The sequence below is a fragment of the Lissotriton vulgaris genome, chromosome 1_1 (assembly GCF_964263255.1).
Source record: "Lissotriton vulgaris chromosome 1_1, aLisVul1.2, whole genome shotgun sequence".
NCBI lineage: Eukaryota > Metazoa > Chordata > Amphibia > Caudata > Salamandridae > Lissotriton > Lissotriton vulgaris.
The window spans coordinates 315,485,563-315,508,707 of NC_141685.1; the positions used below are offsets into that span (position 1 = coordinate 315,485,563).

The following is a 23,145-nucleotide window of genomic DNA, read 5'->3' on the forward strand; positions in this document are numbered from 1 at the left end:
TGGAGTGCTGCGTGTAAATTCCAGAATAGAAACTACCAAGAACCAATTAGAAGTGTTGTTTAGAAGTCACATGACTTCACATGCAAGTGTCAGGTCCTGTATGCGATAGGAGGGTGCGCGCACCCGGTCTCGCACTAAAATAAAGCGGCGAAAAAACATCTCATAATATGCTCTTGGAGCACGTTTTGGTAGAAAGAGTTAGTTCTGAAAAGAACTTTTTTTTTTGGGGGAAAGAAGTGTTATGATGCTTTCGATTTCTTAAAGTTGCTACTACATTTTTCAGTATGTAATAGTATGAAAATGAAGTGAAGAAATTTATCTTTTCTTGGGGCATTTGTGACTTTCAATTTTGAGTTTAATAAGAACGAGGCTCTGCTCTCCATACAAAAGAATTTCTCCACACTCGTTGCATTTCATATGCACCTTCGCAAGATATGGTCCCAAGTCCATCTCAGCACTCGATGGAGATACAGGTCGTCCACCAGAAGATGTGCTGGCCACCTCTGATGGTAATAGCGTGGCCAGGGCTCTTGTCGATGCTTTTGCATAATGCTCAGGATGCCTTTGTTTAACATGCCGCTGCATGGTGTGTATAGAAAAGGAATATTTTTTATTTGGATTTCCCCTTGAGAGCTCCGAATTGCATATTGTGCAGCTTACTTTTGGCGCATTCACTTTCTTTTGATGTTCAGGATAAGTAAAAAATTGCCAAATGAAAGATTCCTTTTTTCTTCTTAACGGTGGTCGCTCATTTCCTTCAGATTCGGAAGATGAATGCGGAAGGGCAGCCATTTCAGCAAAGTCTTCCGGAAGATGCTCAACGTTGTTGTCTCTTGAGAGTAGAAAAGATTGTGAGGAAAGTGGGTGGAGTGCTTCGTGTAAATTCCAGAACAGAAACTACAAAGAACCAATTGGAAGTCTTGTTTTCAAGTCACATGACTTTACATGCGCTTCTCAGGACGTGTAGGCGGTGACACTATCTAGTTACGAACGTGATTACATACTTAGGAACTAGCATTCAAAAAAACTATGAAATTCACTGAAAAAACCATAGGTTTTACACACGTTATAGTTAGGAAGTAGCATTTGAAAAACCTATGAAATTCACTGAAAAAACCATAGGTTTGACACCAGTTATAGTTAGCTGGAAATTTTACTGACATAAAACCAATGAAATTCCACGTTATAGTTAGTTGGACTCACTATAACTTGGGCGTGTAATGCACTGCTGATGACATTACATATTACATCACTCATGACATGGTCAGTGACATCACTCATGACATCACTGATGACAGACCTCCTTTAAGTGTAATGTAACCCTTAAAACACATATTGGAAAATAGAAATTAATATTTTCAAAAAAATGGAGATACCCATACCAGTTACAACAACCAATTCAGTAATTCCACCATGTATATACACATTCTCTCATTCACCAACAGTTCTATATAGTCACTCATACATATACTCACTCATCATATGTAGTGATACACCTATACATCCTGTTACACACCGACAATCATCCAAAAGTTACTCACACACATACTCACACATGCAAATAAACTATTGAACATCCATTTATTTGCATATAAAACTATACACACACTACCACGTTACTTCTAAAGAAACTTATACATACTTACTCTCTTAAACAATCACTTATAGAAACACATACTTATTTAAACAGGAACTCTTTCTATCTCTTAGTCTCACATATACTGACTTATATATATCAATACTCACATATACTAAATTAAAACATATCTCGTTACTGATAAAGACACTAGTGAGGCAGGCATTCACTCACTAACACACACATATACAGACTCAACCACCCATACAGTCCTGCACATATGGTGTCTTCTAAACACATACAAAGAGAGAGTTAGTCATTCATGCATCTATGTGATTAGTAATACCCCCACAAAACCATACAAACACTCATACTGATACTAAAAAAACATCTAAGAACCCAAATACCTACACATGTAGGTACTCATCAACCCATGCAGCCACTTATTCACAAAGTGAAACACTGATACATATATTTAAATATTTAAACATTACTCGCTAATATATGTATTCACTAAGATACACTTAATAAGCCAGTTATCCAATCATTTATTTTTGAAAAAAACATTCATTAAGACAATAATTTAAACATTTATTCTTCCCTCGACCTTTACATATACATATATAAAACATATTTATTTTTTAGAAAGAGACACATTCACTGGATGGTGTCATAAGTGATGTCACTGACCATGTCATGAGTGATGTAATATGTAATGTCATCAGCAGTGCATTACACGCGCAAGTTATAGTGAGTCCAACTAACTATAACGTGGAATTTCATTGGTTTTATGTCAGTAAAATTTCCAGCTAATCATAACTGGTGTCAAACCTATGGTTTTTTCAGTGAATATATACATATATACACACACACACACACATATATATATATATATATATATATATATATTACCTACTGGCGGTCGCCAGTAGGTATATATAGTTAGGATTTTTTTTAATAGGGATTTCTGAAAATTCTATGTTGAATAACTTTGGCGTTGATGGACGGAATTGGCTGAAATTTACAGGAAAATGGCACATTTTGTTTCTGAGCGTCCCCTGAAAGTTTGGGGGGGTGTCGTCAAGCAGGGGCCAGGAAAAAAGGGGGTCCCAAAACGTATTTTTAACATTAAGTTTTCCATAGGGCGGTTGGACTCACTTTTAGCTCGAACGGCTGAATGGATTTCCACAAAACTTGGCAAAATTGTAGGGACTGGTAGCCCGATGTGCCTTTGCTATGTCTCAAGATATATGCTCCAGTGGTTTTTACGAAAATTAACTTTGAAAAATATATATTGGGCTACATTGGGCTTTGTATATGTTAGAGCCCAAATGTAGCCCAATGTAGCCCAATGTAGCCCTAAGATGGCCACCAGAGAAAAAAAAAAGAACAAATGTAGCCCAAATATCAGCCAGATGTAGCCCAACTATAGCCCAGTGACAGAATGTCCCAGAGTGTTCTAAAGAACAACTAGAGCGCTAACAGTCTTACTTATGACAAAAGTATGGCACACCTGAAGTCATCTTGATTGGAATAAAGTGTTAACACTTAAAACATTTAATTTGCAAAGGAACAAAATGAGGGGGTTCATTTTGCCATAGAAATTATGATTAGTGCTGAAGAAAGAAAAATTAGGGCACATTTTGAGTGACTTCTCAAATCCTCTTATATTTCATTAAAAAAATTCTGATATGCAGTCTCCCAAGATGGCCACCAGAGACAAAAGAGCCCAAATGTAGCCCAAATATCAGCCAGATGTAGGCCAACTATAGCCCAATGACAGAATGTCCCAGAGTGTTCTAAAGAACAACTAGAACGCTAACAGTCTTACTTATGACAAAAGTATGGCACACCTGAAGTCATCTTGATTGGAAGAAAGTGGTAACACTTAATACATTTAATTTGAAAAGGAACACAATGAGGGGTTTCATTTTGCCATAGAAATGTTATATATATATATATATATATATATATATATATATATATAAGGGTTCACATTGCCAGAAGCTTTAGGATGCACTCTCCATTTGTTCAAATAAGGCTGCAGCGTTCTCCGCCAACCACAGGTAATGTATGATGCCTGACGCGTTTCGAACAAAGTAGTTCTTCCTCATAGGCAGATTAGACTTTTTTAAATCAGGAGGCAAAGACCGCTGCTTGAGATATAACCCATCACTTTATTGGCCCCCAGGTGGAGCCTTGTAGAAATTTTGCTTTGCATGTTGGGATCAGCAGTCCTTGCATATAAACCTTGAAGATCATCAGCTTCTAAAAAGTCAATCAAAATGTACATAATTACAGTAATGCCATTAGTGGGCCATCCGTGCAAGGCAGATGACGCTGCAAACCATCTAGCGCCAACAAAATGGATCCAAAATAGCCCCAACATCAAGGGCCGTCGGCCGCGTTATCGGCGGTTGGTGCAATCCCCGCGGTTTGGCTACCGCGTAATACATAAGGGTTCACATTGCCAGAAGCTTTAGGATGCACTCTCCATTTGTTCAAATAAGGCAGCTGCGTTCTCCGCCAACCACAGGTAAAGTATGATGCCTGACGCGTTTCGAACAAAGTAGTTCTTCCTCATAGGCAGATTAGACTTTTTTAAATCAGGAGGCAAAGACCGCTGCTTGAGATATAACCCATCACTTTAATGGCCCCCAGGTGGAGCCTTGTAGAAATTTTGCTTTGCATGTTGGGATCAGCAGTCCTTGCATATAAACCTTGAAGATCATCAGCTTCTAAAAAGTCAATCAAAATGTACATAATTACAGTAATGCCATTAGTGGGCCATCCGTGCAAGGCAGATGACGCTGCAAATCATCTAGCGCCAACAAAATGGATCCAAAACAGCCCCAACATCAAGGGCCGTCGGCCGCGTTATCGGCGGTTGGTGCAATCCCCGCGGTTTGGCTACCGCGTAATACATAAGGGTTCACATTGCCAGAAGCTTTAGGATGCACTCTCCATTTGTTCAAATAAGGCTGCAGCGTTCTCCGCCAACCACAGGTAAAGTATGATGCCTGACGCGTTTCGAACAAAGTAGTTCTTCCTCATAGGCAGATTAGACTTTTTTAAATCAGGAGGCAAAGACCGCTGCTTGAGATATAACCCATCACTTTATTGGCCCCCAGGTGGAGCCTTGTAGAAATTTTGCTTTGCATGTTGGGATCAGCAGTCCTTGCATATAAACCTTGAAGATCATCAGCTTCTAAAAAGTCAATCAAAATGTACATAATTACAGTAATGCCATTAGTGGGCCATCCGTGCAAGGCAGATGACGCTGCAAATCATCTAGCGCCAACAAAATGGATCCAAAACAGCCCCAACATCAAGGGCCGTCGGCCGCGTTATCGGCGGTTGGTGCAATCCCCGCGGTTTGGCTACCGCGTAATACATAAGGGTTCACATTGCCAGAAGCTTTAGGATGCACTCTCCATTTGTTCAAATAAGGCTGCAGCGTTCTCCGCCAACCACAGGTAAAGTATGATGCCTGACGCGTTTCGAACAAAGTAGTTCTTCCTCATAGGCAGATTAGACTTTTTTAAATCAGGAGGCAAAGACCGCTGCTTGAGATATAACCCATCACTTTATTGGCCCCCAGGTGGAGCCTTGTATCAGTGATGTCATCAGTGATGTCACTGACCATGTCATGAATGATGTAATATGTGACATGATTAGCAGTGGATTGCGGGTGCGCAATATATAGTTAGTGCAACTAACTATATATGCGAATTTCAATGTTTTTGTGTGAGTAAAATAAGGTTTTGTAAATGCTAATTCCTAACTATATATGGTCTATAACCTATGGTTTTTTCTGTGATTTTTTTTATATATATATATATATATATATATATATCTATATATATATATATAGATATATATATATATATATATATATATATATATAGATATATATATATATATATATATATTTGGCTCCGAGGGAGGGTGGTTGCTGCCCTCCTCCCCCTTTTAAATACATTTGGCCCCTGGGAATTGGGACCATAGGGCCCTAGAGTGGCTCGGTGAGGGGGCTCCCTCCCCTTTATTTAATTTTGCAACCCTGGGGAATGGGGAGCCAAGGGTCTCAGTGAGGCATGAGAATAGGGGGCATCGTGATCCTCTATAGGAAGTGGGTCCCAGGAGATGGGTCTCCAGGGCCTTTTAGAGGCTCAGGGAGAGTGGCAGAGCACCCCCTTCTCTCAAAATAAATGAAGGCCCTGGCCCACCCCAGGTGGTTATTTTTTACATTTCATAGTGGATTCGCGGATCAATTGAATGATGGATGGTTTTCCAGCAATGGAGGCACTTGTCTCGCCCTCTTGTGTAAGACTTGTAAAACCTAATTCACATAAATGTGTTCCCCACAGTTTCTCTTTTTATTTTAGATGCTGTCCTGTTTTCTAATGAAATTTTTTTATCATCTCCACAAGCCCTCTTTCAAATCCTGTGTATCTAGACAGAAGTTAAGCACTAAGCTTGTGGGAGGTAGCTAGTGTTTGCCCCATTTTAAGAACTATTGTGTTGTGGACTGCTTGCCAGGGCTGGACTGGGAACGTAAACTGGCCCTGGCAAAGTGCTCAGCCGGCCACCCTCCCCCCGGGGAGTTGTGGGTGCTGCCGAGCTCTTTGCCAGGGCCGGTTTTTGGCCGATTTTGTTACAGGGCTGATTTTGCAGCGATGCTGCAAAAACTGCCCTGTAACAAAACGGCTCTCAGGGGTCCAAAACCGGCCCCCACCCATGCAGTGCACCAGGGGATTGCACGGTGCCCGCTACGGCAAGTCCAGCCCTGCTGCTTACTTACTACAATAGATAATTGTACATGTAAGCAATATTTAGTACCACTATGCAATCCTGGCAGAAATGGCCAGAGAATGTGGCACGTTAGACACTAATCTAAGCTTTTTTCTATGTTTTTGATAAGTTGATGAACTGTGTCAAGAAGTAAGCATGGATGTGGGAAAAATGTAAACCCTGTCCTCGGAGGAGTTAACTACTGGATGTTGGAAATTGAAACAAATAGGCAGAAAGCAGATAACACAGCTGTTTGGTGTAGCTTTCCTTCACAATTCTACAAGAGAAATTTCAAGGAAATGTAGTTAAATATCTCCCGGAAAGAAGCTATTTTTTAGTTCTTTCCTGAGGTTTAGCATGAAGAAAACACTCATATGAGTTGTTTCCCAATCAATTCTATTAGAAAGGTGGTCTGTGCTATTTGATTTACCATTTATAATACACCACTGAGTGTCTTAACAAATTCTCTGACTTTAAAATTATTTGCCTCAAATAACATGCTGAGGCAGACTTTTTTTTTTGTCCTCATTTGCCTTAACCTCTTTTCAAGAAATGCCAACCACCTTGCGTGTCCTACCTTGAGAGACAAAGCGTTTTTAGTTGTCTCCCAACCCCAGACACGAATGACACAATGGCGGAAGAAGAATCAAGAAAGACAAGAGGAGGGACGGGGTGTGGGCTAGCAATTACTCCATCAAGGTATTTTCCAACCTGTTGGACCAGTTCCAGTATCCGATGGGACCGACAACCCATGGTCCATGGAGTGTTATAGGCATAATCATAGGACCCGGGAAAAAAGAAAACGGAAATCCTATTTCCACTGAACCAACAAATCCCAGAAAGTCAAATTTCGTTTACTGCACGGTCTGGCCAAGTCCACCTTGGATGTTTCATACAAGGACATCAGCCAGCCAGCGTGTGTTGGTGCTGTGGTATCAACCCAATGTTTACAGATTTGCCTTCTTGCTAGAAGAATTGCATAAAAAAGAAAAGTCCTTGCCTTGCCGGTGACGCTTTCGTCTAACCCAGAGATTATTAATGGCAGAGTTATGGATAATGTTGTGTTGAGAATAGAGTCTAATGATGATTTTACTTCTTCCCAAAACAAACAAATAAGAGGGCAGTCCTTAAACATATGAACGTCAGAGGCTTCGGGGAGATTACATTTATTACAGCTCTTTCCTGGCTGGAATTTTGAAAGCCTTAGAGGGGAGAGATAGGCACGGTGTACCGTGAACCGGTGGTTGCGCCTAAGCCAAGCTGGCTTAATCGTCTTATATAGGAGAGTGAAAGATTTTAGCCATACTTCCTCGCATTGAAGACCAATTTTGCCCCCCACAGCTCCTCAGGAAGGGTAAACTCCCCATCCACCTCCTCCAAAATACTCCAGTACCAAAGAGCCACCTCTTTGCCCCCCCCTTGCCTCTCAATCAAATGTTGTTCCAGGTTACCAACTTTCCCCACATGGACACCTTTCCTACCCAAGGCCTGAGACCAACTATCAAGCTGCATGTGTTTGAATCTGGATAGCATTGGTCCTACCATGTCCCGTAACTCTTCCATGCACCCTGTCCCGTAACTCTTCCCATGCAGCCATTGACCCCCCTGCCAACAGGTCACCCCATCTTACAATACCAGCATCCTTCAAGGGGGTCACCAGGCTATCCTTTAAACATGGTGGTAGCCAGAGGGGGGGTCCCACAAGGGGGCAAAGTTTGAGAAGTAAGAAAGCCCTATTCTCTTTTTAATCTGCGCCCAAGCTCTTGCCAAAGACTGAAGAATCTTTGGCTTGACTTTTTAAAAAAAATTCTGGTCCCCAAATTTAAATAGAAAACTATCATTTGGTAGGTCCGCCCCTATGAGCATGGCCTTAAACATTATCCCAATTGACGAGCTAGATGGTGTTTTCAAAAGCATTCTAGAATGGGATAACTGAAAGGCCCATGCATAGTACTGTAAATCGGGTAGTGCCAGCCCCCCCTTTTCCCTCCTCCTTCTCAGCTTCTTCCATGCCAACCTGGTTGCTTTGTAATTCCAAACAAAGGAGTTGTTCTCTCTCTGACATTTGTCTAGCTGTTTTGCCTCAAAGGCCAGGGGGATGGGGTTGAAAATAAATGTATATTTGGGAAGGATAGACATCTTTATTAAGCTTCTCCTTCCAAGTATGGTAAGTGGAAGACAAGCCCAAGATTTTAATAGCTTCCGACTTTCATTAAAGAACCGATCTAGGTTGTTTTGGATGATGTTTCCAACCTCATGGGTGATAGGAACCCCAAGATAACGCATAGAGGAGGTCACTTCCAGTTGTGTATTGGCGATGTTCCAGGCCATTATTTCCATTTTACTGGAGTTGATTTCGTACCCCGAAATCAGCCCAAACTCCTCTGCCCTCTTAATAACCGTAGGGAATGAACGATCAGGGTCAGACGTAAAAATGAGGATGTCGTCTGCGTAAAGGGCTACCCGCTTCTCCCACCCCTCAAATACAAAGGAACGGATGTTTACCTCTTCTCTCAAAACGTGTGCAAACGGCTCAATGAAGTTGAAGAGAAGGGGAGAAAGCGGACAGCCCTGCCTGGTACCTCACGTAATTTTAAAGGGCTCTGTCAAGGCGCCATTGACTAGCAATCTAGCCAGTGGGGCCTTGTACAAGAGAGAGATAACTCGACAGAAGCCATTTCCAAAATTAAATTTTCTCATAACCGCGGCCAGATAGGGCCAATTGACCCTATCAAAGGCCTTGGTTGCATCTAGGGTAAGGGTTGCCAAAGGAAGAGAGAAGGTGGAGGCGATGTCTATAGCCCCCACCAAATCGTGGGTAAGGTCAGCTAATTGACGCTCTTTTATAAACCCTTTTTGGTCTTGGTGGATTATTGAACCAATTGCACTCCCCAATCTAGTTGACATAACAGTAGCAAATATTTTATACTCGTTGTTCAGGAGCGAAATTGGCCGATAGGATCCGCACTCAGTTGGGTACTTACCTGGTTTAGGAATCAGGACAATTGTTGCTTTGCTCCACGACTCTGGCGGTGCCTCCCCCTTCAGAAGAATACTATTGAAAAGGGCCGTCAGTGTTGGAATAATGGCTGCACTTAACACACGGTAGAGCTCTCCTGGCAGGCCATCTGGGCCAGCCGCCTTCCCTCGCTTTAAATGGCCAATGGCTTTACCCACTTCTGCCTCAGATATTTCCATTTCTAAGTGAGTTCTCTGTACTGTTAAAAGAGTCGGCAGAGAGATTTTATCTAGCCAGGATTCTCTTGCCACATGGTCATCAGTAATATCCTCCTTGTATATCGCCTGAAAGAATTCCTGGAAAGGGCTCCCAATATCAGAGTTGGACGTCCTAGATGCTGCTTCTCCTTCCAGTTTTTTCTCCCTGATGTAGTTTTGTGCTTGGTCAGATTTTATTTTCCAAGCCAAACCCTTGCCTGCAGCCTCCCCAAATTCGAAATGAGAGATCTTGCTTGCCTCCCATCTCTGAGCCACCCTTTCTTGTAATATAGTTTCAAGCTGTTTTTTCAACTCAGCCAGCTTCTCTTGTTCTTCTTTTGAACCTATGGGTGTACCAAGCTTTTGGTCAATTAGACTAATTTCCAGCTCCAATTTTTTAATCTTCTCCCTGTATACCTTCAGTCTATGGGAGGCTCTGTTGGTTATAAACCCTCTCAAAAAGGTTTTCAGGGCCTCCCACACCGTGGATACAGCAGCAGATCCAAGATTAATCTCCAAAAAGGATTTAGACTCTACTTCCAAAAAACTGCTTTCCTCGTCTTCTAATAAGATGGTCCGGTCAAAAGACCATGAAGCATGTCTAGTCTGCTGGCCAGATTTTAAAGTAAAAGGGATAGCTGAGTGATCGGACAGATGGGAAGGGATATATACTATCTCCATCAGTGACTCTTTCAGGCTATAACTAAACAACGCATAGTTGATTCTCGACTTATGCTTGTATTTCAAATTCTGAAAAGAGACCCCCAGTTTGTTACCTGCCCTTTCACTCCATAAATCCGCTAGGCCCAACTGTGTCATTATTGATACTAGGGTTTACCTTGACTTAGTGAGCACACCTGCTCTAGAGTTAGGTGACTTATCAAGTCTAGGGTTGAGCACTATTTTGAAATCACCAACCCAAATACCCGGATCCTGGGAGGTAACCAGATGATTCCGAATCGTGTCCAAGTAAGATGGGTCTTTTTGGTTTGGGCCATAATAGCCCACTAATATGCAAATCAGACCATCTACAGATACTCTTAATAAGAGCCATCCCCCACTATGGTCCTCTTTATAGTCCAATATCTGGACTTTCGTCTGTTTTTTAAAGATAAAGAGGATCCCTCTTTTGTTTGCATTTTGGTCTGTACATATAAATTTGTCAACCCATTTCTGCTTTTTTAACATGTCGGTCACTTCTGTCTTAAGAAGATGTGTCTCCTGTACGACAATGACCTGCGTTGGGGAGTCTCTCAGATATTGAAGAATACGGTGTCTTCTGCTCCTTATGTGCAGGCCATTGACATTCCAGGATAAGTATTGAAGGGAGGTCATATCAATGTGTTCCCTTCTCTTACTCCATCCCACCGCACTCCCTTAAGCCTGGACCACTTAGGCACATTTTCTGACAACACATAGCTTGGAGACATCCAATATTAGGACACTTAGGACACTTGCAGAGGTCAGGCTTATGAGGATTTAAAAAAATAAATTTCCCCTATCACCAGGTGCCCCCCCACCCCTGCTCCCCCCCCTGGAAAACCTCCCCTCACTTACACTGTCCAGATGTATAGCCAGGTTTGCGTGCTCAGACAACCACCCCCCCCCCACCCCTCTACTGAATTGCTTAATAGGAGTGCCAACTTAAAAGGCCAGGTACTGGAAAGGTTGCTGAAAGTGGAGGGAAGACCTTTAATTTTGTTGTTTTATCTATATATATATTTATTTTTTCCCTTTCTTAATCCCCCTTTTATCCCGGTTTATCTCCCTATCTCTTAGTTGTATACTCCATTTTTCTCCCCCTTTATTATGTGTGTCTTATGTTATATATATATATTTTTCCTCCCCCTTATCCCATATACTTTTTTTTTAATTGTTTTTTCTCTCCACTGTTTTATAATTATTTGATTCCTTCTATTCCCTTTCTATTTATTTATTATTTTTTTTCTTTTTTTCTCCCCCCCTTTTTTTTTTTTAATCTAGCTTCGCAGAAAGAGAGAAGACCTTACTTTCCTCAAAAATGACACCAACCAAACCATCAAATGTTGGGAGTAGTGGCCTAATCTAATAATTCCCTGTCCTAATGTCATTGTATAGCGAAGAGGCGCTGTCTACATTAACTTTATTTTAACTTCCCCCCCCCCGTGAGTGATCCCCAATGGATTCTAGCAGTTCGTCGGCCTCGAGAGGGGAACGGATATTATACATTTTATTGTTGTACATCACCCACATTTTATTGTTGTACATCACCCGCAAAAACGCGGGGAACCTCATCTGCACTGTTGCACTTAATGCTCTAAACCTCTCCATTCTTTGGCCCAGTTCCCACTGTCGATCTAAGGTGGATTTAGAAAGATCTGACCGAACTTCAAAGGAAAAGTCTGGGGCCTTTAATGATTTAGCCTTCAATGCGAGGTTTAGGATTTTCTCCTTCAAAGTATATGTATCTTTCTGGGTTTAACTCTTCCGGGGTTTAAACGAAAGGGATCTCGATGTATCCGCTGGATGTCTCTCTCTAGGATGTCAACTGCCTCATCTAGGTTTAATGAGTCTTCTAACAGTGCCACGACGAAAGCTTTAATGTCGCCCCCTTCTTTCCCCTCTGGGACCTTCAAAAGCTGAAGATTATTCTGCCGTGATTAATTTTCCAATGACTCAACCCTTTCTCGCATGACATCCCCCTCTCTTCTTAGAGTTTGGATTTTGGTCTCAGCTGCCTCTAAATTGGCTTTCCTTGACCCCACGGAGCCTTCCAGGGTCTCTGTTCTTTCGTAGAGACCATCTACTTTCTTCTCAAGAGTTTCACATGCAGCCCTGATCTCATTCTGATTTAATTTGGAGACCACAGAGCCGCTCCTTATTTCCTCCCTCATGAATGTTAATAGGGCCTCCAGTGAATTCCCAACCCCCCTTACTCCCTCCACATATACCCCACTTGTTGCACCAGTGCAATCCGCAGAACCAGAGACCTCCCCAACCCCAGAAGCTGGGATGTCTTTAATTAAACCAGGGTCATCCACTTTAGTCTGGGAATTTATGGCCTCTTCGCCCAAAGCATCCGGAACATCAGTAGCTATAGTTTGGGGTAAACTTTGCGGCGGGGGGAGGACTCATCCATCCTTATATTGGCGCTGGTACTGTGCTCGATTGCCTTCTCGGGGAATATATCCAATACCTGCAGTAAAACCTTAAAAAAAGAGCGCAGAGAGGGGGTAATGCGCACTGCACTGTTTAATGAGTGCTTGTTCTTAACCCCTCTCCGAAGGCCACTACTAACTTTAGAAAGCTTACCCTCCTCTTTGCTCCTATTCCCTTGGTTGACACCTGCACTATGCCTACCTCTATCGGGTTCGGCCACTGCTTCCACCTCAGCCTCACTCTCTCCTGTTGGTGCAATAGGTACTAAATCACCCTTCCCTCCCTCCTCAATTAGTGTGTACAACCTTTAGATCCTTTCCACCACTTTTTACCTTTGGAAGTCCGTCTTTTGTTTGTTCTCTTACCGGGATTAGAAAGGGGAGTCTCAACACCCTTTACCAAGTCCCCGACATGACTCTCACCGTGCACAGATGCGCCGCCAAAAAATTCGGAACTTTCACAGGTCACCTCACCTGACCCCGTTTCTCTCTCCTCCTTCTCTCTCTCGACGACGCTCTTCTTTGTGCCAGCTGCAGGGCGAAAGGAGGCAAATGCAGGGTGAATCCCAGCCGCCGCCGTCAGGCCGCCTCCTCTATCACTGCTGCTGTTCCCTCGGAGGAGCCCGCGAGCCGCCGCACTGCGGATGTGCCTCAGCTCCACAGCTGCATGCTTCGACTGCGGCAGGAAGGCGGAGGGGCGGGGTCTCACACCCACGCCAAAACACATCGGAGCCGGTAGTTGCAAAATAAACCGGCCAAACTTACCTGGAGGTTTATTCTTCACTCCTCTCCTGCTACGCGACCATTTCTCGTGCTTGGAGCCTCAACATGCGTGCAAACGCGCCGGTAAGTGTAGCAATGCTGGGGAAGGGGTCCGCTCTAGCCTGCGGCCGCCATGTTTTCCCCAAGTACTTGGAGACTTTCGCCATCCTGAGGCAGACTTATGTAGGTAAGTCTAATGGCAATGTCCTAAGCAAGAGGATGATTGGGTCAAATTCCAAGTTTGTTCGGGATTAAACTGATTGGCTTTGGGTATTGTTAGACACCAGCAACTTTTTATTTTTTATCTGTTTAGTATCATGACTAATAATTTAGGAGCAATTTAGGAGCAATTTATAATAGATATGCAAATGTATTGTTATCTTTACACCGTTCTTAAATAAAAAGAAAACGCTTTCATCATGACATTTGAACATGGTGGAGAGGAGTTCTTCTGGGTTGAATACTAGTTATGTAAGCAATGTACTGTGCTGCATTATCAGCCAGCATGTACTAACCGTATGGCCGGCCTTCTCAAGGAGAATTTTGGTTTCCTGGACTGCTCGTCTCATACATGGAACCGGCATGTTATAGCCATCTGAATCATAGTATCCAATCCTTAGTGGCGCAGAACTTGAGTAGACCTAGAGGGAAACAGGGTATGAACAAGCCAAAGTGTTATATTCAGAATGTTTTTAAAGAGTGAATTGTAAACAATTCATTCACATTCAGATATAAACAGCCCCCATCTATTGTATATCTGATCGAGTATCTAATGAGGTCTTTTCACATGTGGATTAAATTGTTGTGTGGTCATATTCCATTACATTACTTAAAGGGTTTGCATTTTGTCATATTTTTACAGGGGATAGAAACTCGTATTAGTCTAGTTCTGAACTCCAATGCTCAGAATATGAGCTGTGCAATACTTGCGGCATGCAAAATCTGCACCCATAATTGCTGGTACTATGAGGTGACATGCCGCTGGTACCCTGAAATTACTAGTTTGTAGACTGGTTTCCACTGACATCACACTGCTCTTTTTGCTTACATAGATGTCTGATAACACTATGGGTCATATTATCAAGAAAGGGGGATACATTAACTGCTGTTAAAGCGGCGATAATGGGTTTGATAATAGCCTTGTGAATTCGCATAGAAGCCCAGATTTACACAAGAACCTGGGCTTCTATGGGAATTTACAAGGGCATATTATCAAGCCCATTATCGCCGCTTTAGCGGCAGTTTCCTAACAATAAAAGCGGCGATAATGTGTCGCCCTTTCTTGATAATATGGCCCTATGTTTCTTTCTTTACTGGTCTCTATCAAGACATGCAGAAGTGGTAGATGGAAATGTCTCTACATTTCACAGAAAAAGTGGAGGCTCACAAGAATTCAACAACATATTTGGCTTCTACTAAAATAGATGTACTCATGCATGAACAGCTTGCTTTGTTTCCTAACAGTCTTTACTGAAAGTGTATATGAAACTGTGCTTGTGTAGGTTGATTCACAAAAATATTGTACCTGCAAAAGTGTGACATCAGACTAAGGGGCATATTATCAAGAAACCCTGTGTTAACATTATCGGTGCTAAAGCGGCGATAATGGCCTTGATAATATGCCCTTGTGAATTTCCCTAGAAGCCCATGTTCTAGTGGGAACATGGGCTTCTATGGGAATTCTCTACGGCGTATTATCAAGCACATTATCGCCGCTTTAGCAGCAGTTTTCTGCCGCTAAGGCGGCAATAATGTTATCGCTGTGCTTGATAATATGCCCCTAAGTTTGTTATCTCAGAGTTCCTTAGCATCACACAAGACTGCATGCGGCCTTGTCTTCTGTGATGTCCCAGAAATCTTCAGCAAATTGATAGCACCTGATATCTTACAGTTACTCTTTGTTTCAATCATTTTATAAGCTTAGTTAATTGGTAATGTAAGTTTCTATTCAGGGTACAATCCTCGAAGAAGGGAAACTTCTCCCCACCAATAGCAATTAAGTAGGAGTCAAATAACTGCTTCCATTGTTTCTATGTTAATAGTGGCTCTCCTACTTGTGATAATAATGTTGGTGGTTAAGTCAACAGTGAGACCCTTTCAGACGCCGATTCGTAATGGTTTCCTAAACCATTTAATGATTCAGAAAACCTTTTCCAAATCATTCTGAATCGCTAAGAGTTTTAGTATTCACAAACTCTCTGATTTACTGAAATTGCGAACGCTAAAACCCTCAGTACAGGCCTTTAGTGACCAATCTTGCAATAGATTGCTTATGAATGATTTTTACTTTTTTGTGCACCAGAATCCTGACAGCTTCTACTCTACATGATTACATTTTTTGTAGTTTTGGGGGCAGGAAGATAGCTGGAGGGCTAACACAGGGCAAAAGCAGTAGCTCTGATCTTTCTTGTAATCAAATCGCATATCTCTATGGCCCAACTGTAAGTGTCTATTTTTAAAATTGAGTTCAGAGCGCTTTCAGGCCACCACCACATCAACTGTCTCCAAGCTGGTATGCATAGCTTTAAGTTGCCTCTTTTCAATCTTTCAAAAATGGATTACTTGGAATCCTATGATCATACCGGTGTGCAAGGTATAGACAAAACTGTCAATTCCCATAAGGACTTGGAAAAAACATGACATTAAGAAAAAAGCATTGAAGGCTAGATAGGTCAAACTGTCCTTAGGTACATAGTTTCCATCATTGGTAATTCAATGTCTATTAACCTCCAGCAAAGAATAGGATTTTTTCCATTGCGCGCGACATGCTGTCGGCGGTCCCGCAGTAGGCAGTTGCAATGCCTATATTTTGAATTGTAGCAGGTGCTGCTAGCTGCAGCACCAGCCGCAATGCAAAAAAGGGACTCTGCACACATCCCCGTACCACATTGTAGGCACCATACTGTGCCTGCCACATGGTGCAGGCATATGTTGCGAGGTAAAGGGGTCCAGAGGGTAAAGGGGGCCCGCTAGGGGCCCCCAATGTCCCTTTCTGCCAGCCATTTAGTGGCAGGTTCACTGCCATTAAAGGGCCAGCAGGAAGGCACATCGTAATGTCTATGGCGGTGCCCGTCAGATGCATGGCAGTCGGTCTGGCTGACCGCCAACAAACCACCTGTCTTGAGGTGGAAAACATGCTTAGGATGGCAGTAGGACCACCACCGAAGGGCTGTCGTGACGGTCTCACTGCCATCCTAATCAGCCCCTTAGTGTCACGAAGAACCTCTTTAAGGTGTCTCCCCTCCTGTTTCCTGACTGCTTCATGACTAGAGAGCGCCTGAAGACCCTTTCCCACCACCTGGCTATGCCAGCCACCTAGACCTGACCTGACCGGGCTTAAATTCCCAGCATCCCTGGTGTCACTGTTTATCGCCTCCCGGTTCAGGATAAAGATCACCTGCGGCTCCTGCATCATGGCATGTGCGGGGTGAAGGCCCTTGTGAAGCCTGGGCCAAGGGCAGGCATAATTGTGGGCCACCCCTCTTTTGTCTGTTCCCCTGGCTTAAGGTGCTGTACCCCATGCCCCTGCACTGTCTGCTGCCCCTGTACCTGTGCTACTTGCTGCCCCTGCACTGCCTGCTACCCCTGCACTGCCTGCTGCCCTTGTCCCTGTGCTGTCTGCTGCCCCATTGTTGCCTGCTGCTGATGCCCCAGTGCTGCCTGCTACCCCATCCATGCGCTGTCTGCCGCACCTGCGCTGCCTGCATCCCTGTCTGCCTGCTGCCCCTGTCTCTGCATTTTCTGCTGCACCTCAGCTGCTTGCTGCCCCCGTCCCTACACTGCCTGCTGCCCCTGTGCTGCAGCTGTTCTCTGCCCCTGCACCACCTGCACTTGGACCACCCACCAGGATCTTTAATGGAGGCTGCCACACTACCATGCAGCAAACAGGTGTAATGGGTAGGTCGCCAACACAACACCGGCTGGACAACCCCCAGCACCAGGTTCCCTGGCCCTCCTGCTACCTGATGGTACACCACCAAGAACTCCTAGACCTGGACCCCAGACGATGAATAAGCTGTGTCTACTCCTCCCCACAATCCACCAATGGAACCTTCACATGCCAACACTGCCACTTCTGTGACACAACCTACGAAAGATCGCACATCTCTACTGCCCACAATACAAGGAATCTTATACACCATCACCATCCTCTCCACAGACGTTGCCTTCATCTCCAAAACTTTGCTCAACCCCTCTTCAAACTCTGACATCACCACTGCCATTCTTGAAGGCTACAAAATGATACACCAACACTGTGTCAACAAACAAGGTGAAGCATCACCATCATCTTCAAGTAAACCATCAGATGCACCATCACCAACAACAACCCCACACCTTTCATGGAACATCTCAACTTTCTATTACAAACCGACATGAAGACCACAAAAAGAGGCACCCTCGCCTACAGACCCCCAGGACCCTGAGCAACAATCTGCAATGCCACCTCCAACCTCTTTGCCCCCCTAGCAATTAACTTCCACCACCATCCTACTCAGCGACCTGAACTTCCACATCGACGACCCCAGTGATGCCAACTCCATTGCCCTCCTGGAGAACTTCAACAACATCGGCCTCACCCAACTGGTGCACACTGTGGAACCCACACACAAAGCTGGACACACACTGGACCCCATTTTCACCTCCAGCAACAGAATGAAATTCAGCCATACCACAGAACTCACCTAGATTGACCACACCATTGTACATTTCACCATCACCGATGCCCAGCGCACCATCACCAGGCAACAGATCTCCTTCCACCACATCTGGAGCAAGGTCACCGAAACTAAGTGGTCACAGGTCCTCATCACCTCCCAAACCGAAGACTCAACAGACCTCAACCAGTGATCCAGAACTTTGCTGCCTTGATCACCGACAGCTTCGCCAAAACTCCAAAATCTAACAAGATCCCCAAACATGCCAGCTGGTACACGTCAGAACACAGGACCACCAAGCGCAACTGCCACTAGTGGAAGCAACGATTGCGCACCACCAAGAACCCCCTCCCCCCGACAAGGGAGCTCACAATAGGCATGGGCGGAAAATCAGTTACGCTCGCGGATTTTGCGGATTTTCGGTAAATTTGCAATCTGCGAACGCTCGCGAATTTACCGAAAATCCGCAAATTCGCACGCAGCGGATTTTTTTTTCTTGGTGATACAATTTTGCGGCGTGCGGTGTAAGTTCGCAATTGCGAACTGGTACAAAACCCTCGCGAACTGGCAGAAATCCTTGCGAACTGGCAAAATTCCTTGTGAACACAAAAAAAGCATTCAGCAGGTTCAAAAGTTCAAACTCATCATTAGTAACCATTCCCTGTAGTGCTTCCTGACAAGGGCCCCTCCAGAGTTCAGTTGCTAGTTTCAACAATTGTATGACCCTGCTCTGACCCTCACAGCAGGCTCATAGAATAGCTACAAGTAGGCCACAAAGGTCCTGGAAAAAAAATTGCACTGCAACAGAAAGCAAATCACAGATAAGAAAGCAGGTGCCAGACTGGAATTTTAAAACAGTGACACATTAATAAATCAACCCCAAATTAATTCATGTCAGTTGAAGCAGGCAGGTGTGCTTGCTTTTTCCCCCCATAATCTACAGTGATGATGAACCAGAGGGTGGCATTGATGTACCAGAGGGTGGCATGGGTGAAACAGAGGGTGGCAGGGGTGAAACAGAGGGTGCTGGGAACCTGTGATGATGAACCAGACGTAGAAACAACATAATCGTGACCTTTGCGAGCGGACATGTAAGTTCGCAATTGCAAACTGGTACAAAACCCTTGCGAACTGGCAGAAATCCTTGCGAACTGGCAGAAATCCTTGCGAACACACAAAAAAAAATTCTGCAAATTCGCGAGAATTCGCGGATTTTGCGGATTGCGAGTTCGCAATTTCGCAAAATTCGCGAACGCCAGATTCGCAAAATTCGCCCATGCTTAGCTCACAAAACATCCCTCAGCAACTATACCTGGCACATCAAAGAAGGCAAGAAAGCCAACATCATCACATGCATAAACTCTGCATCCAACAACACAAAGAAACTTTTCAGAATTTTCAAAGAATTCTCCAACCCAGCAGCCACACAGAACACCCTTCACCCCTCTCTGCATCACCCTTTCAGACTACTTCCACAGCAAGATGACCAACATCCAAGTTCAACCTCCACCTCAGCCTTCATGTCTTCCATCCACTCCAGGGCGCCCACCAACCACTGCTCCCACCACCTCAACAACCTCGCAACTAACTCAATCATCACAGAACTCACCAGCATCCTCAACACTTTCATCTCCACAGCAACCCTCCCGGACAGATGGAAACATTGAGACGTCAGACCCCTTCTAAACAAAGCTTCCAAAGACCCCAACAATCTAAAAAATGATTGTCTGATCTCCCTGCTCGCCTACCCGGCCAAAGTTCTTGAGAAAGCCACCAACCATAAGCTCATCGAATTGTTGGAACAAGACCACCTACTGGACGCCTCTGAATCAGGATTCCATTTCCTCCACAGCACTGAGACCGCACTGATTGCTGTCACAAATTACATCAGAACACTCCTTGATTGTGGAGAAACTGTGGCCCTGATTCTCCTCAACCGCTCTGCATCATTCAACACAGTCTACCACAACACCTTAATCAACAAATTCCACAACATATGCATACAGCAAGACACCCTCTAGTGGATTGCCTCCTACCTTACAGGACACACACAGAGCACCCGACTGCCTCCCGTCACCTTTGCACCCAAAGACATCATAGGCGGTGTACCACAAGGAACATGCCTCAGCCCCACCCTGTTCAACATCTGCATGATCCCCCCTTGCAGATGTCATCAGATCCCATGGACTCAACATAATCTTCTACGCAGACAACACTCAACTGACCCTCTTGCTTACCGAGGACCCTTCCAACTCCAAAACCAACTTCTGCAATGCCATGACAAATGTAGCTGAATGGATGAGAGACAACGGCCTCCAACTCTTCTTCGACAAAACTGAAGTACTGATCTTTGGGAAGAATACCTCCACATGGGACCACAGCATCATCCTCCACAGCCAACTGACCATGAGATGACAAGTTAAGACAGTCTCCTCTTCCTGCTACCACACATTTTGCAAGTTCCGCAGAATCTTTAAATAGATCCCAACCAACATCTGAGAGACCGTCACTCAGGCCCTTGTCACCAGCTGCCTCGACTACAGGAACGCCCGGTACACCAGAATCGCCACTAAGCTCCTCAGTAGACTCCAGACCATACAGAACGCTGCAGCCAGAGTCATCCTGGAACTCCTCATTAAACCCACATCGCCCTGCAGCTAGGAGACCTCCACTGGCTCCCTATCCAGAAAAGATGCCAGTTCACGTTCCTCATGCACACCTAAAAAGCCCTCCACAACCTAGGACCTGCCTACCTCAACCAGCGACTGAACTTCCTCTAATCCGCTAGACACATGCGCTCCTCTTCGCACATTCTCGCACCAACCGCATCCTTCACAGCTGCAGCAGCTCCTTCTCCTACATTGCTGTCAAGACCTGGAACGACCTTCCCCTACAGCTCTGCACAGTCCGCTCACTGGAATACTTCAGAAAGAGACTCAAGACCTGGCTCTTTTACTGAGATACAGAACCCAGATATACCCAGGGGTGACCTTGTTGCACTTTACAAATGCTGGTTGATTGATTGATATGTACTTTTTAATACATTTGATCATTACAATACTAGGTTCTCTCCTTGCAGTATGAGATGAAGTGAATATAGTACACAATTAGTTGCAAGTTTTTGCCAATATTATTATTTATATTAATTTCAATTAAATTGAATAAAAAATCTAATGCATTGGTTGGAAAAATACATACTTTAAATAAATGATTATAATAAAAATATTTTACAAGAAAAAGTATTCGAACATTGAAAACATTCAACAAATGTATTATAACATTTAAATGTATGTAATATGTGTCCTACATGTTGATTGTGAAAGTGTTATTGTCTACTTCCACTGATGCTATGGGAGTGTTTTTCAGTACCAGTAGATGGCCATCTGTAGTGCTTAGCTGGAGTACATGTAAGCGGAATACTACTGTAGTTAATCTAAGTCTGTATTTTTCAAATGCATGTATCCTACTCACTTGTAGGTGTGTTGTTGTACTGGCAGGTAGCTACACTTCCAAGTCCCTCCTTTGATTTCCATTAGCATCATCCATATATCAGAAATCATTCCCTATTTTCCCACCACTCCCTTTGTCCCTCCTGAATGTATTTCAAAAATGTTTTCCTCTATGTGTGAAGATCTTCATACCAGCGCTGGAAATCTTTATGCTGAAAAAATAAGAGAGACTAGGGCAGAGAACTCCAGCCTCAAATGTGTGTACTGAATTTTGGAGTTCATAAAGTAATGCTAATTTACATACTAAAAAATGGATTCTGTTGAATAGTGTTGCAAGTATATACATGTTTACATTCTTCATATTAAACCCAGAGTGAGGAGAGAGATCCTCTTGACATGGTGTCCTGGTACATTCATTTTAAGATGTTCCTTACCTCAGCATTGAAAGGGACTGGGGGCACATTGTGATCCAGGCGGAAAAGGTCCTCACATAACAGAGCTCTCATGCACAATACCAGGCTATCAACATCCCTGGACATTGGCCCAATGGATACTGGCACTAAAATTAATGAGAATTACATTACTTGTTGTGAACCATAAAACAACTGTTTAGATGTGAAATAGACAACTCAGTAATAATAACTCTACAATATTCAGAAGCGAATCCAAGGACCACTTTCTGACCAACCCCTTATGGCCTGTCTGTACTAATGAGCTGTCTGGTAGGGTATATGCTGGCTTCAAGTGATTGGGAAAATGGGATCTCATTCCTTCTACAAACGATGTCCCTGTTTAATCAATGTGAAGAGCCACTGATGGCCATGCCTACATTTGCCATTATCTAAAGACTGCTTTTCTTTCTCTGGATGATGTAAGTGCATTCTACTTTGGAGGCAACAGTATGGAGTTCCACACATTCTACATGACATTTTGTCTGGTCCATAGATAAGAGGCAGCACAGACACAGTAATGATGACCATATTACATTGTCTCACACTTGATTTACATGTCCTTTCTTTCCTTGTTCATCATTATATATTGTGGGCAATCAGTCAGCTAACATGTTTCTTGAGGTATCTCAAAGGATGATTTATGGAAGGAAAAAAGGCACTATTAGGGAATTTGGTACAGGCAAATGTAGGGTCTAACCCATAAACCCATAACAACATTTATTTAAGTGCCCACCTCCCTATGTGATTTTTGCCTTAATGGTCTTCTGTCAACAGCGAGTTAAGATGGTTGGCCAACATATCTTATATGAGCTGATTATACTTCTTACTTTTGTTTCTTGCTGCTCGAACCCTCTGCTATGGAGCACTGATCAAGTGGCATTCAGGGAGAACTAAATATTTGTTCTGCAAAGCTCTCAGTGAGCTGTATGTCAAAATATTACTTACCAAAATGTTATGCTACAAAAATATAGTAGCCAAAATATCAAGGACAAAAATATTGTGGAGGTAAGTTCACATGGATAAGTATACATTTACTATTCTTAAATCCACATTAACATAACTTCAATATGCGTGTGTGTGTGTAGTCAAGGTACATTTATATGA

At 43.6% G+C, this 23,145-nt stretch overlaps 1 protein-coding gene across 1 annotated transcript in view; it reads right to left on the reverse strand.

Moving 5' to 3' along the window:
* The window catches only part of LOC147747111 (vitamin D3 hydroxylase-associated protein-like), a 373,652-nt gene that overhangs the window by 178,003 nt on the left and 172,504 nt on the right, over positions 1–23,145 (reverse strand). The window contains exons 7-8 of the mRNA XM_086952362.1: positions 22,024–22,148; positions 14,001–14,126 (exon numbers count right to left, since the gene is read on the reverse strand). Coding sequence (XP_086808488.1) covers positions 14,001–14,126; positions 22,024–22,148 — 251 coding nt within the window. The remainder of the gene's footprint in view (positions 1–14,000; positions 14,127–22,023; positions 22,149–23,145) is intronic.